The following is a 15,489-nucleotide window of genomic DNA, read 5'->3' on the forward strand; positions in this document are numbered from 1 at the left end:
CCATCATCGTGGACCTTCTGGCGGATCTCGTGTGCACAACAGTAAAGGCTTATATTGTTCAGATGGAACTTGTAAAAAGCACAGCTGAGACGTCGTGCTCCGGTTTTTACAGCCCTGCAGTGCCATCTGCTGGACACGCAAGCAACTGCCTGGGATTATTACACTCAAATCCATCACAATCCATCCACTCAGACACGGCAGAAGAGCGGATTCAAACAGGATTACTGTCTGTGGTTTATTTAAAAAGGTGACGTTATGAAGGCGCTGTTTGACACATGAGAGATACTGTCGTCTGCGGAGGAATTCACCTCTTAACCCAAGCATTTTGTCTAGTTTGGCTTTGCCCAAATCTAAAAGCTTCTTGAAAAAGGGGCCAAAATGAGACGAAAACGAGGATGAAAATGTTGAATTTTTGTCACTTTTTGTCGAAATTTTGTCACTTTTTTGTCAAATTTTTGTCACTTTTTTGTTGAATTTTTGTCACTTTTTGGTTTAATTTTTGTTGAATTTTTGTCACATTTTTGTTGAATTTTTGTCACATTTTTGTTGAATTTTTGTCACTTTTTTGTTGAATTTTTGTCACATTTTTGTTGAATTTTTGTCACATTTTTGTTGAATTTTTGTCACTTTTTTGTTGAATTTTTGTCACTTTTTTGTTGAATTTTTGTCACTTTTTTGTTGAATTTTTGTCACATTTTTGTTGAATTTTTGTCACTTTTTGGTTTAATTTTTGTTGAATTTTTGTCACATTTTTGTTGAATTTTTGTCACATTTTTGTCGAAATTTTGTCACTTTTTTGTCGAAATTTTGTCACTTTTTTGTCAAATTTTTGTCACTTTTTTGTCAAATTTTTTTCACTTTTTGGTTGAATTTTTGTCACATTTTTGTTGAATTTTTGTCACATTTTTGTCACATTTTTATCCTTGTTTTCTTCTCACTTTTTATGGCTGTTTTGATGCATTTTCCCCAAGAAGCTTTTTGATAAAGCCAAACTGGAGAAAACGGTGGGAAGTTAAGAGGTTAACAAAATCCACACCACTTCAGCTTCACTGAACGTTTTCGAATTAATTAAAGACACACCTGTTCTCGCACTTTAACAGCTCATTCAGTTTAACATCCAGTGTGAAAGACGTCAGTAGATAAAGTAAAGCGCGATCCGGCCTCTTCACCAAAGCCGGCGGCCTCTTCAGGTGCCCCCCCCTCCTCCCTGCACACTTGAGGATAAACTCTCCGGAGGAAAAGCCGTGATTGGAAAAGGCATTAACCTCCTGAAGCGTGACTGAGCCGTCCTCCTCACTCCCAGACACTTTTATTGTCGTGTACAGTCATTTCTCACATGGTCGAACTCTCACAAAACTCATTTACAGAATCCTCTCCACTGCGTTGCTTACATCCTTTTGTTAAAGACCTGTATGGATTTATTGAGAGAGGAGAAAAAAACGCCCGCACTTCTCTAGTGTGACTGGCAGGTAATTAGCTTGTCATGCCGACGGCTGCCTTCACGCAAAAATATATTTCTGAGCCGCAAATTCCCCATTTATCTTTCCTCCTGCGCTCCAGCGACAATTTATTAATGAGCGCCTGGAAACACTCGTACGTTTTGCGCAGGGGCTTAAAGGAGAGCCGTGTTTGAATATTTCAGCCTTAAATAAGAACTTTTGAGGAGGAGATTTCAAATAGTTCGAAGCGCTCCGTCTGCATGTGGAAGGGTTTCCTCCAGGACGGCGGCGTCGTCATGGTGATAAAATGTAAAACTCGCTTATTAGTAGGGCTGCTCGATTATTGAAAAAATAATAATCACGATTATTTTTGTCATAATTGAAATCACGATTATTCAAACGATTATTTGTTGCCTTTAAAAAAATCCAGCAAAAAAATGACAAAAATCCGTCAAAAAAATGACAAAAATCCATAAAAAAAAGACAAAAATCCAGCAAAAATATTACAAAAATCCAGCAAAAAAGTGACAAAAATCCAGCAAAAGAGTGACAAAAATCCAGCAAAAAAGTGACAAAAATCCATAAAAAAAAGACAAAAATCCATAAAAAAAGACAAAAATCCAGCAAAAATATTACAAAAATCCAGCAAAAAAGTGACAAAAATCCAGCAAAAAAGTGACAAAAATCCAGCAAAAAAGTGACAAAAATCCCAAAATTAAAAATTAGAAAAAAAAACATGAAAAAAATTTTTTTTTTGAAAAAAAATAAATACAAATTATAATCGATTTTTTGCGATTATGCTAATTTTGTAATCGTTTACTGTTGTAATCGAAATCGTAATCGAATTTCCATTAATTGCACAGCCCTACTTATTAGGATCATAATAGGTGATCCTAATAAGCGAATGTGATGATGTCATAATGTCAGGTGGAGGGCGGGGCCAATACAACTCTATAGATACAGACGGCGTCTCTGGAATCGCCCATATATGGTCATGTTGGAAAGCAGTTAAGGGGGAAAACAATTTAGAGAAAAATCTTAACTTTCTCTAATTATAATGCTAATTGCTAAACATCAAAGTAAAGGAATTGTAACGATGTGTTGTTGATCGTTTCGAGGGTGTTACATGGACTATTTATAGTGCCAGAAACGAAGAAGAAGAATATTTTTGAACAAGATAAACCGTCTGTATCGGACACGGCTTATGCTGGCGGTGGCGCTGCAGCCGCACTATGGGGCGACTCGTTACATTCTCCCTCAGCCCAAAGTCCCACATCAGCATTGCAGCTAAAGCGCTAACGTTAGCTTCCTGCTATAGAGCTGTGGGAGACGGTCACGCTAACGTTAGCTTACTGCTATAGAGGGAGACGGTCACACAGGAGAGTCAGAGGTTCGAAGTGTTGCTGCTTCAAAAGTATTGCACGTTCCACAAACAGGAAAACTGTCTCAATCAATCCTTCAGCTTTCTTAAAGAGGGGGTGTTCTGCTTTTTTCAGTCACATAGCACCAGTCTATATCACACTACAATGATGACCAAACCTTCTGTTGGTCTGTAAATGCAGTAAATTAGAATAACTGCCTTGTATAAAATGTCTCTCTCAAAATGGCTGTAGTGAATGTCTTGAAATAGGCCTCTGTCTCTTTAAGAACCTCTGAGCCTTTAGACACGCCCCCTCCACACGCTGTCTGTGGCATCAGTGGGGAGGGGGTTCTGCTGAGGAGCAGTGGTTGGTTACTCGGCTGGTGACGAAAGCTCGGAGGCGTCTCCAGGAGGTGGGGGCGTTCCTAGGAGGACTCAGGCAAACCTATCCCTAAAATGGCCGCCATCAGAGTTTTTACAGATTACTCAGAAATACGTGACTGTGCCGAGGCAACACTTCAGGCATGTTTTTAATGAGGGAATGACAGAATAACATGATGGAAAGCTTGAAAAAGTCCATTTTGCAGAATACCCCCCCCCTTTAAAATACACAAAACATGTCCAGACTTCAGGCTCGGTCTCTGAGGCTGATCCTGCGCTGTCGTGTCGGACATGATTCCAGCTTCGAGAAAGTTTAGTTTTGGTTGTAGCTACAGAGGCGCCTGCGGCAGCTTCAGCAGATGAGACGGCGCCTCATGAGGCTCACTTTGCCTAAACCGCGGGCGCCGTAATCCACCGCGGTAACATATTTTTTCAAAAACAAGACAGTAATTATTATTGTCAACATCTTTACCGGGGTTTACGCTACACCGGTAACCGTGACATTTTACGATTTAGCCATTTTCCACATCGTCTGTACTTAAAAGCATGAATGAACTGAATTAATCCGATTCATCGCCCCGCCCTACTTTAGGAGTTTAATTTTCCTCATTCGAGATCAGACCAGAGGCTTTAAAGAGCTGCATGTGGCTTGTGTTTTGCATCAAGACATAAAATTCACTTTTAAATTCCACTTTTCCACAATTATTCAGCCCCAGCGTCAAGTATCTGTGATCAAATTTAAAGTTCAGACCAGGGTTATGAACATCCGGTTTGTACTATTTGCGTGTGAAGCATCAGAGGCCGTACGTTTTCGCCCTTTACGACGTTATGACAGGCTTTCACCCGTCGTTCTCCTCACACTTGGCTCCGCCGCCTTGTTAGCATCCAAATCGAGCGCTATCTTAAACTCACATCCATCTCATTAACTTCACAACAGCTGGCCTCGCTGCGGCGGCGGAACGAATGCGCCGTCTTTGTCTAAAATGGATGAGGAAGAGTCGGGAAGACGGCGACATGCCAGGCTGTTTAATTATAGAAGCAGGACACTCGGAATGAGGCTGGGCTGTTGAATATATAGTTGGAGGTACTGCTGTTCCAGTCTTTCTCCCTCTCTAACGTTGCAGAGGAGCCTGAATCCTTACCTTAATGGTGGGAGGAGCGATGGCCAAGTACTTGTCTCCGTTGTGGTATGTGATCGACTCTTGTCCTATGATTATGGCGCCCCCAAATGGCTCTGGGACTGAAATACAACAAGAAAAGCCACAACAACAATCCATCAAACACAACAGATTAAATGTACAAATTATATCTACACTGATGAGTATTTTCACACCCGATACTGAAACGCACATTTGAGTTTCCAGCAAAAGGACTTTTAACCCCTTAACTCCCACCTGAACCGAGCACATTTTCTCCAGTTTGGCTTTACCCCAGTCCAAAAGCTCCTGGAAAAAGCTGCTGTGAAAATGGCAACAAAACTGGGACGAAAACAATGACAGAAATGTGACAAAACAGAGAGAAAAAATTTATGAAAAAGTGGCAAAAATGTCACAAAAATGTCGCAAGAAATTGACGAAAAAATGACAAAAATATGAAGGAAAAAAAAGATAAAAAATTGACCAAAAAATTACAATAATGTGACAAAACAGACAAAAACATAATAAAAAATGGATGAAAAAATTGACAAAAAAATACAGAAAAATTACAAAAATGTGATAAAAAATTGACCAAAAAAATTTCAAAAATGTTACAAAAATGAGTTGAATACCCAACAAAAAATGATGGAAAAAAAAGTCTGATGACGTGAGGAAAAAGATCCTCTCGGTTCAGGCGGGAGTTAAGAGGTTAAAGCAGAACTAAGTAACTCTTGCCCCTAGAGGCCATAAGCGCAACTGCAGGTGACGTAGCAAGTTAAGATTTTTTTACTTATTAATTGTCTTGGAGAGTAAATACTACGCTGACAGGAAAGGCGAAGGGAGAGAGGGATATTGTACATCCAATTATACAACGGAAATATTTTTTTTCACTCAAACTTGGCTGTAAATACTGTTTAAAGTGACGCTAGCCCGCAGTTAGCTTTACCTGTTAGCATGTTAGCTTCTTCTTCGTGATTCTATTAGTGTGTATTGGTGGTCCGACTCAGTGGCAGTCAAGTTGCAATTGTGGTTTTCTGGTCAGAGACACCAGGGGGAGATGAAAGACCCTCCAATCATCCCATTAACACTTGTATTACCCCCACAGGGACTACGGGAAGGATTTATCAAGGTAAACATGTTACTTAGTACTGCTTTAAAGTCATTGCTTCTTCTACTTGTGTCACTATTTACAGTAAAAAGGATATGCAGTCCACACGGTAACAGGCAGTGTTTTACTTTGTGAAAGACTAATAAATAGGGGGGGAGGGGGGCCGAGATACAAATCTCACAAGATGTTTTCTTTGTATGGAGCAATACGAGTGATCGCGATGTCGTCACATCCGTTGGCCGTGGTCGACATTTTACATTTTCATACTTGATAAACATTTTATTAAAATCCTATAATCCGCAAAAATAGTGTCCATAAACAGTGCATTGCTTCTCTTGCGCTGTAACAGATCTATCATTTTATAAAACCGAGTTAGAGGCCTGTCTGCATCAGCTGTTGCCAACCATTCACCAAAACATCCGGCCAAAATTGCGGAAGTAAATAAGAACAGCGATCGCTCGTATTGCAAAATTTGAAAAAAACGTATAAGAATGGAAATGGAAGATTTTACCAAAATCATGCAGTCATACAGTGTCTGTGACAGACACTGACGCACAGGAGGCTTTAAACCAATGGGCGAGGAAGTGCTTCTCTATGGTCCTTTTCAAGGGGAGCTGACATTGCTGTAATACCACACCCTGGTGGCCAGGGGCGACTCCAAGAGACACTGATTCTAATGGGATTTCAAATGTCCCAATAATGCCTTAAGAGCCTGGTTCCAAAAAGGTTTTCTTTTTCTAAAAATCACTATGACCCATGGGTCCACACTGGTGTAGGTGAAATATTTTTAACCACGCTAGTTTTTGTTTATCAGCCCAAAATTTGGAAGCATTTTCAGCGCATTAACTGGCTCCTGCGGCTGTCAAGCTCTGGAGCTCTGTGGAGGCTCCGCCCGCCCAACGAGCCATTAAGGTTCACACACGACTCGGGAACCTTTTCAATGAGTGGGGCTGAATGGGACCCGCTCCTCTGTTATATTATATCTATGCTTTAAACAGAGAATGACTTCAGCCTCTTCCTGGCTGTCCACAAGGGCGTGACATCCGCGTTGATGCACGTGTACAATCGAAAAATAAAAGACAGACCGACCTGGACTCAACGCGGCGTGCAACGGTAAACCGTAGCTTCCAACAACGGAGCCTTGAGTTTGTAAATGGAAGAGTAAGTAACGAGGTGCGGCTGTATCTGCAGCAGCTCCAGTCTGCAGGTTTCAACTCTGAGACGGCATTCCCAGATATTTAAGACACTTTTTCATCCATTTGTCACTTTTTTGTTGCGTTTTCTGTCTCTTTTTCATCTTTTTTTGGTCACATTTTTTGTTGCTCTTTGGACACTTTCTCCAAGAGGCTTTTAGATTTGGGTAAAGCCAAACTGGAGAAAATGTGCTCATTAAGTGGTTGAATCCATGCAGCACATTTTAGTATGGGGGTAAATAGGACTATGCGGGGCCACCTAAAGCCCGGAGCGTCAGGGCCTGAACACACGGAGCAGATTCCTCCTCGCGGACGAGCATAATGAGACCCCGCTGACGTGTCCATCAGCGTAAACAGATTTGTCTTGGCTCTCCCGGGCCGCTCACCTGGGATGACCATGGACGCCTCCGCCTCCACGTTCTCCTGCTTCCAGGGGCCTTTGTTGAACTCCTTCTCCCTCAGAGAAACCTCATAGGTTTTGACGTGGCGTCCCTGGGGATCCTACAGAAGCACAAAGCATTAGCCTCAGTGTCGGCCTTCATTTGGCTCGTACGGGTGCTACATCAGGGGGAATTAAACTATCAGGGTTTTATCACAGTGTACACTCAATAAGCGAAGTTGTAATCTCGCTTCCGGTCAAAGGTCAATCGGAATATATGCGCTATCTCCCAGTAAACCCAATGTAAAATATGCAAGAATAAAGACTGTTTTACAGGCATGCAAACTGTGGTACATTAACAGATCATCAGAAATATATCAAGGGTGAGTAATCTGTGCTTCCACGAACAATTTGGTCAAGTATACTCGTTTTAATCTCCAATAGCAGGTGGCACAAGCTTAAGTAAATGTCGACTTTTTGGGTGTGGGGTAATTCTTTCCTGTAACTGTTCTGGAAAAGCAGAAAGTAAGTCATCTTTACTTTTACTTTACTACATGGACATGCATTCTCTCTGCATTGTGTGGGGGGAGGAGGGATTACGAAGAGTGTGTATGAAGGAAAGGCTAAATGGCAAATGCCTAGAAGTTGAATAATGTCATGCAGCAAAGGAAACAATAAACATACCCAGCAAAACATGGCACTGAAGTAAAACATTTCCCTCACTATCCAAATGTGTAGAAACCAATGGCCGCTGGCTGCCCTGCTTTTTGACAACAACACTAGGGGCCGCCATTGCTACATTTTATCAAACCAGGCTGGTTCTTAATGAGGGTGGTACTGTTAGCATTGGAGCTGCACGAGTCTACGGTGAAGATCCCGCCCTTATGCCCTTTTTAGGAACATGCTTCGTCAGAGCTGGGGAGGAGGAGTCTGTAAACCCTCCATGACTTCCCCCTCGAGCGTGGTCATTATGGTAAACGGGGAGGAGTGAGCAGAAGCCGTCCATTTATATACACGGTCTACAGGTTCACAAAGTAGGAATTTTCTTCGGAGCAACATGAAACACAACGTAAATAATAAACTATAAAAACGGGGTCTCGTCAAGCCCCAGTGGCGGACTGCAGTTACGTGGCCCTGCGGTAAAGTCTGTCGCGGACATGATGCTATTTTCACCGGTGTCACGGCACAAGCACGTCTTCGTACATGCTTCTGCGCTGTCAAAACAGACTCCCGGTGTAGCGATTTCAAACTACCCCCCATTCACCTTACCCCCCGGTACTTTGAAATTGATTTCAGACTACCGGGGGGTAACTTGAAACTGATTTCAAGTTACCCCCCCTGATTTCAGATTACCCCCGCCACAATATGTATTGTTTGTTTGGCACGGCTGTGTTAAATAGAAAATGCCCGGATGTTAATTGCTAATAATAGCTTCAACTCTCGTAACTTTTCATCTGGTAAGGTCAGCTTTTGTTCGGAAACTCCACTATCCTTAAGTTTAGGGCTACGGTAAGGTTAGCTTTAGTTCGTAAACTCCACTATCCTTAAGGTTAGGGCTAAGGTAAGGTTAGCTTTAGTTCGTAAACTCCACTATCCTTAAGGTTAGGGCTAAGGTAACGTTAGCTTTAGTTCGCAAACTCCACTATCCTTAAGGTTAGGGCTAAGGTAAGGTTAGCTTTAGTTCGTAAACTCCACTATCCTTAAGGTTAGGGCTAAGGTAATGTTAGCTTTAGTTCGTAAACTCCACTATCCTTAAGGTTAGGGCTAAGGTAATGTTAGCTTTAGTTCGTAAACTCCACTATCCTTAAGGTTAGGGCTAAGGTAAGGTTAGCTTTAGTTCGTAAACTCCACTATCCTTAAGGTTAGGGCTAAGGTAACGTTAGCTTTAGTTCGCAAACTCCACTATCCTTAAGGTTAGGGCTAAGGTAAGGTTAGCTTTTGTTCGTAAACTCCACTATCCTTAAGTTTAGGGCTAAGGTAAGGTTAGCTTTAGTTCATAAACTCCACTATCCTTAAGTTTAGGGCTACGGTAATGTTAGCTTTAGTTCGCAAACTCCACTATCCTTTAGGTTACGGCTCCAACTGCGGTTCCTGTAAGGTATTTTATGGATGAAGAAAGCAGTTGAGAGGGGGGTAGTCTGAAATCAGGGGGGGTAGCTTGAAATCGCGTTCATCTTACCCCCGGGGGTAACTTGAAACTGATTTCAAATTACCGGGGGGTAGCCTGAAATGGGGGGTAGTTTAAAATCTTTACACCGGGTCAAATTTATCCCGATTGACCTCTGAGCGATCCCATAATTCATTGCGTCGATTGAGATTCCGACTTCGCTTATTGCGCCGGCGAGAACCCTGACTATGCGCGGGCGGGTTTGAGTCGCGTGACCGGCGGTACCTGGTAGATGAAGCAGACTGTGGGCGCCGGGCAGCCGTACAGGAAGTGCACGTCGATGACCTGCAGCTCCTCCAGGCGGATGTTGAAGGCCTTCAGCTCCCTGTTGTCTCGGTCCAGTGGGATGACTTTAAACAGGCCGTCGTACAGACGCAGCCCGATCATCCGGCACTCGGGGTCCACGATCCCGATGATGCCGGTCTCTGAGGGCCGGCCGATGCGATCCTGAGGAGAGCGAGGAAGGAACAACGAAGGGATTAGGGCTGAAAGATACATCGTTATCGTATCGAGATATGAACATTTAAAACATAAGAATCAGAAAAGCAATATATAAACAATAAGGATTTTAATTAATAAACCTGCACTCTTTTGTATTATGATTTAATTTTTCTGAAAAATACTTAGTTTTCTAACCCATAGTTACACCGTATCGATGTCGGGATATCTGGCATGAATATCGAGATATGAAATTTTGTCCATATTGTTCAGCCCTAGTAGGAATGCAATGATTCTCAATATAATATATCGAACAGGGTTGTGCCGATGGACGATGATGGATGAGCAACATCACGATGGAGAGCCACCATCGTGATGCCACGCCCCCTCCTGTCAGAACCACGCACTGATCTTCTGTGGGCCTTGTAAACCTACAAACTTTGCAGGGATTGCACTAAATTAAATCACAGATATAACTAATATACGCGCTAGTTTCAGTACCTGCCAGAAGCCATGATGTGTTAGCCATAATTATTAAAGTATTAAAATTATTAAAAGCTCAGAGTTTAACAGCGCGTGGTTTTGCTTTGCTTTGCACGGAAACTTAAACTGTTTTAAAATGACGAGATCTCACATGGAGCGGCTTCAAAAATGTAGCTACGACGCAAACTTCTAAATATTGTCCCGTTCACCCATTGTTTCTAAAACATTACGTTAAAACTGAGCAAATGCAAATAATACGCTCCGATTTACATTTGTATTAGTGGAGAAGAGCCTTGGAGTTCACGCTCTGGATAAGTCGTTCTCCTCTCAGACTTTACGCACGAGTTTTAACACATTTCTTTTGCAAAAGTCGTGTTCCGTGACTCTGGAATGACTCTCATGACTCACTGTTCAGATCATGTTTAGTTTAAATCCATTTTTCCTGCAATCTCACATTTTTCCTAACATACATAGTGATATGCAGCATATATATAGGCTATGTAAATGTCTTTAGTTCGGAATCCGCGCAGTAATCTTCACTTTACTGTGCGGATGCCAAACTACTCCTGGTATTATTACGCCTTACAATATAGTCCCCCTTTTTATCCGCTTAGAAAATCCACATTGTTTAATTTTGTGTAATTATACTTTGTAGTGGAACACTTCACGTAACCATATTTAAATAGGGAAGACGTGGAAGAGCTTGGTAGCTTCTATCTTGACCTGTTTTGGAGCTATAGAGGAGAGAGGGAGAGGCTAAATGCTAACGCCGTCTGCGCTGTGTTTACGTGACTGAAGGCACGGGTGAAGATCAGACGGGTCCTAAAGAACTCGTCAAAGCTAAGGGAAGAACATATCTCAGTATGTAAAAACGGTGGCCTGTTCCTTTAACGCAGGCTAGCTGATACACGAAACTCTTCAAACATAAGAACTGCATGAATTACAAAAAAAATATCTCCAGAAATCAGCAACACTCTGGATAACTAGGAAATGAGGCCCTATGTCAAACATCCTGAAATATCCCTTTAATGCGAGACACGGCAGGTGCAAGTATTGATTTTTCACGCAGTGGTCGAAGTGGAGATTTGTATCTATTTTCCTCCCTTTACATCTTAGTTTTCATGTCAGATATAAAAATGATGATGTTTATTTTATGATGTTTTGTCTGCGAGGTGGGGGCGACCCGGAAGTAGCTGCTGCGCCGCGTAGAAAGTCCGTCTTTCCCGCGGGTTTTCATTCATAAATATTGACAGATTTTACATCCACGTGTCCTGCTAAGGGGCCCCGTGATGACGCTTTCACCCAAATATGGTGTTTTTCCTCCTACGAGACGCTGGAGCGGAAAAGTGGAAGAACGGGCCGAGCATGAGCACTCGCTACAAAACTTCAGGGCTGGTTTTCTCTGAATGAGAGAAGCCGCACTCGGGCAGAGCCTGAGCCCTTATAGAAGCTCCCACAGACTCCAAACTTTACAGTCTGAGACACAACAAGATTTTGAAGGTTTTTTCAGAGGGATTTTTTAATATCTAATTCCTAGCCTGATTTATTCAGCTTTGAAACCAAAAAAACAGGCGGAGTTTGAGTTTTTACAGATTTTTTCACTGATGATTAGTTTATTGAAAAACTAAACAAAATATCCAAAATCCCCTCTGAAAAAATCTTAGTTACTAATATGTCAATAAAATAAAACCATAACATTTAATCTGGCTCAATTCATTATTTTGATTTCGTTGCCCAAAATATAGGCAATTTTGGCCATTTTAATGCTCAAAATGCCTTATTTTTAAGTGAAAACATAAAATGACAGAAAAAATGCAATACATTTTTCTCTCATATTTATATCTGTAATGTTCAGCAAACGTTTCAAATTGACATCTCTACATTTATTTTTTTCCCCTATTCACCTGCAGTGTCTCGCCTTAATATGAAATCTACTATTTGAAACCTGTTGCTTATCAAACTTTAATTCGTCTTTAGAAGAAGGTCGATCATTTGTGAATCGTTCCCTTGAGGATCCCGCCTCCTCTCACCTGCACGTTTCCGTGAGCGCGGGTGATTATGTCGATGCTCTCCCCGTTCTGTTTGTACTCCAGGATGCAGGCGTTGTACTTGGACGTCAGGATGAACAGCAGGTCTTTACTTTCTCCCTGGAAAAAAAACACACGGAGCAGGATGTTGAGCGGATCGTTCCTGCTCCCACGTCTGTAAAGTAAACCGGACTCACCTTAGGCCTGAAGAGCTCCATGACTGCGATCTTCCCGTACATGCCGACCTCTTTGACGGGCCGCAGCCCCTCCGCCGTCACTACATAGATCTCCAGGCGCGTGTTTTTGGCGATGAGCAGGTTCAGGTCCTCCGCAGAGGTGAAGTGACCTGCAGGAACAGTCACGGACAAGCCTTTGAGAAAACTTTTCGACATAGGGCCTCATTTCCTAGTTATCCAGAGGGCAAATCACTTATAACACCAGACTAACCATATACATGTCTGTGTCCATAGAATCATGTTTGGAATATAACTGACCTGCATCACATGAATTACCGCATTTTGAGGGACTATTTTCTAGCAGATCACTCCGCCGCTGCGTAGCTTATACAACCACGAAGCTGATGCTGCTCACATATAAATGCAAAACAGTAATAAACTTCTATTAACCCCCAACTCCCACCTGAACTGAGCACATTTTCTCCAGCTTTACCCCAGGTGTGAAAATAGCAACAAAACTGAGACGAAAACAAGGATGAAAATGTGAAAAAAGTGAGAAAAAAATGGATGAAACATGTACCAAAAAAAAAGACAAAAATGGACAAAAATTTGACAAAAATTTGACAAAAATTTGACGAAAAATGGAGAAAAAAATGACGAAAAAGTGACAAAAATGGACAAAAAAATGCAAAAAATTGACAAAAAAAATTGACAAAAATCGAAAAATTTGACGAAAAATTTAGACAAAATTTTGACAAAATTGACGAAAAAGTGACAAAAAAGTAAAAAAAAAAAAAAAAGACAAAAATTGACAAAAATTTGACAAAAAAGTGAGAAAATTTGACGGAAAATTGAGGAAAAAATGGGCAAAAAAGTGACAAAAAAGTGACCAAAAAATCGACAACAAAATCGACCAAAAAAATTGAAACATTTGACGAAAAAGTGACAAAAAATGTACAAAAAAATGACAAAAATGGACAAAAATTTGACAAAAAAAATGACAAAAAAGTGAGAAAAATTTGACGAAAAAAATCGACAAAAAAATAAATAAAAAAAATCGAAACATTTGACATTTTCGTGACTTTTTTGTCATTTTTTCGTGACAAAAAAGTCACGAAAATTTGACAAAAATGAGACGACTGCCCAACAAAAAAAGTGATGAAAAAAAATCTGATGTGAGGAAAAAGATCAATTTAGTTTTGTAGGTCTTTCAAATGAGGCGTTACACTGGCCTACAGGATTTGGGTAAAGCTGAACTGGAAAAAATGCTCTCGGTTCAGGCGGGAGTTAAGAGGTTGGACACAGACATTTATATGGTTAGTCTGGTGTTATAAGTGATTTGCCTCAGGTGCTCTGTGGAGCGGGTCACACTGTTTTTAATGCAGGCTAGCTGATACCATAGACATGCACTAGCCTAGCGCCACTGAGCCCTTCAAATATAAGAACTGCATGAATTTAAGAAAAAAATATCTCCAGAAATCAGCAACACTCTGGATGACTAGTGTGCCGTATGTTAAAAATCCTGAAATATCCCTTTAAACTCTTAACTCCCGCCTGAACCGAGAGGATCTTTTTCCTCACGTCATCAGATTTTTTTTCCATCATTTTTTTGTTGGGTATTTAACTCAATTTTGTGACTTTTTTGTCATTTTTTTAGTCACATTTTTTCGTCACATTTTTTCATCAATTTTGTATCAATTTTTTCCCTTTTTTTGTAAAATTGTTGTAATTTTTTTGTAAAATGTTATCACATTTTTGTAAATTTTTTGTGACATTTTTGTCACATTTTTCGTCTTTTCGTCACATTTTTTCGTCGATTTTTTATAATTTTTTTGTCATTTTTTTGTCCATTTTTTGTAAAAAAAAAAATTCAAATTTTTATCACATTTTTCGTCTTTTAGTCACATTTTTTTGTCACATTCTTACGTCGATTTTTTTATCAATTTTTTGTCACATTTTTGTCATTTTTTTTGCCTTTTTTGACAATTTTTTGTTATTTTTTTGTCAAATTTTTATCACATTTTTGTATTTTTTTTGTAACATTTTTGTGTCAATTTCTTGTGACATTTTTGCCACTTTTTCATACATTTTTCGTCACTTTTTTGCCAATGTTTTCTCACTTTTTTCTCACATTTCCATCATTGTTTTCGTCTCAGTTTTGTTGCTTTTTTTCACAGCTTTTTTCCAGAAGCTTTTGGATTGGGGTAAAGCCAAACTGGAGAAAATGTGCTCGGTTCAGGTGGGAGTTAAAAAGTTTGGAAATCTGTAAACAACAACAGGACGTGATTCCTGTATCAGCTCAACACGTTTTCTCCCAATGCTACAGCTTCCTTTACAAGCAGCGAATGGACCTTTCCTTTAAAACACAATCCCCTTTTCTGATCACAACAAGGTGTGGACGCATTTTCCACTTGTGCATCAATAAATAATGCAACAGTGAGATGTTACTGCATGATTATGGCAGTTACAGATTATGGAGCCTGCTCTGCTGCGCATATTCCTGCAGGAGAAGCAGCTTGTGTTGTTTTGATGCCAAAGGATTGAGACATAACGCCCTAATGCGCATTGTTAAAGCAGTGTCCAGGCTTTACGGGTGAGATCAGACGCAGACAGGCCGTGGTTAGAGAGTAAATGCGTGCAGAAGTAGGTAAACATTAGCATGGAGCGTTGGTGGAGCTAGCGGCTGCAGCAGGCCCGTGCAGCGCGGGAGGAGATGCAGATCCGCGCTGCGCAGGTGGACGCGCTTTCCTTTCTGTCCCGAGTCAAAGTTTACCTGTGATACACGCGTTCACCGCGGTCGGCTTCTGCGCCGTCACCACGTAGTTGTAAGACATCTCGACAGCGTTAAAAGACAGACCCCAGCGCAGTGTTTTAGTCCCACACTAGTGCCAGAACCATAGATACGAGGACCGACGGGAAGCAGTGGAGGACGGAGCGAGGCGGAGCGGGAGCAGCGCGGACTAGCGGCAGGGAGGCGCAGCGCACGCCGAAAAACAACAGGGAAACACCACGTTTGACGAAAATCAGACAAAAAAGTGACAAAAATCAGACAAAAAAGTGATAAAAATCTGACAAAAAAGCGATGTTAAGATGACAAAAATCTGACAAAAATTTAACAAAAAAGTGGCAAAAATCAGACAAAAAAGTGATGTAAAAATGACAAAAATCTGACAAAAATACGACAAAAAAAGTGACGAAAAAG

The 15,489-nt window shown here is 41.0% G+C and overlaps 1 protein-coding gene across 1 annotated transcript in view; it reads right to left on the bottom strand.

The window, feature by feature from the left end:
- Positions 1 to 15,218, bottom strand: part of ddb1 (damage-specific DNA binding protein 1) — a 151,693-nt gene extending 136,475 nt beyond the window's left edge. Inside the window, exons 1-6 of the mRNA XM_079554673.1 lie at positions 15,061 to 15,218; positions 12,309 to 12,457; positions 12,115 to 12,231; positions 9,389 to 9,610; positions 7,004 to 7,118; positions 4,323 to 4,420 (exon numbers count right to left, since the gene is read on the bottom strand). Coding sequence (XP_079410799.1) covers positions 4,323 to 4,420; positions 7,004 to 7,118; positions 9,389 to 9,610; positions 12,115 to 12,231; positions 12,309 to 12,457; positions 15,061 to 15,121 — 762 coding nt within the window. The 5' untranslated portion in view covers positions 15,122 to 15,218. The remainder of the gene's footprint in view (positions 1 to 4,322; positions 4,421 to 7,003; positions 7,119 to 9,388; positions 9,611 to 12,114; positions 12,232 to 12,308; positions 12,458 to 15,060) is intronic.
- Positions 15,219 to 15,489: the final 271 nt, after the last annotated feature.

This window comes from Gobius niger (genome assembly GCF_951799975.1).
Source record: "Gobius niger genome assembly, chromosome: 4".
Lineage (NCBI taxonomy): Eukaryota > Metazoa > Chordata > Actinopteri > Gobiiformes > Gobiidae > Gobius > Gobius niger.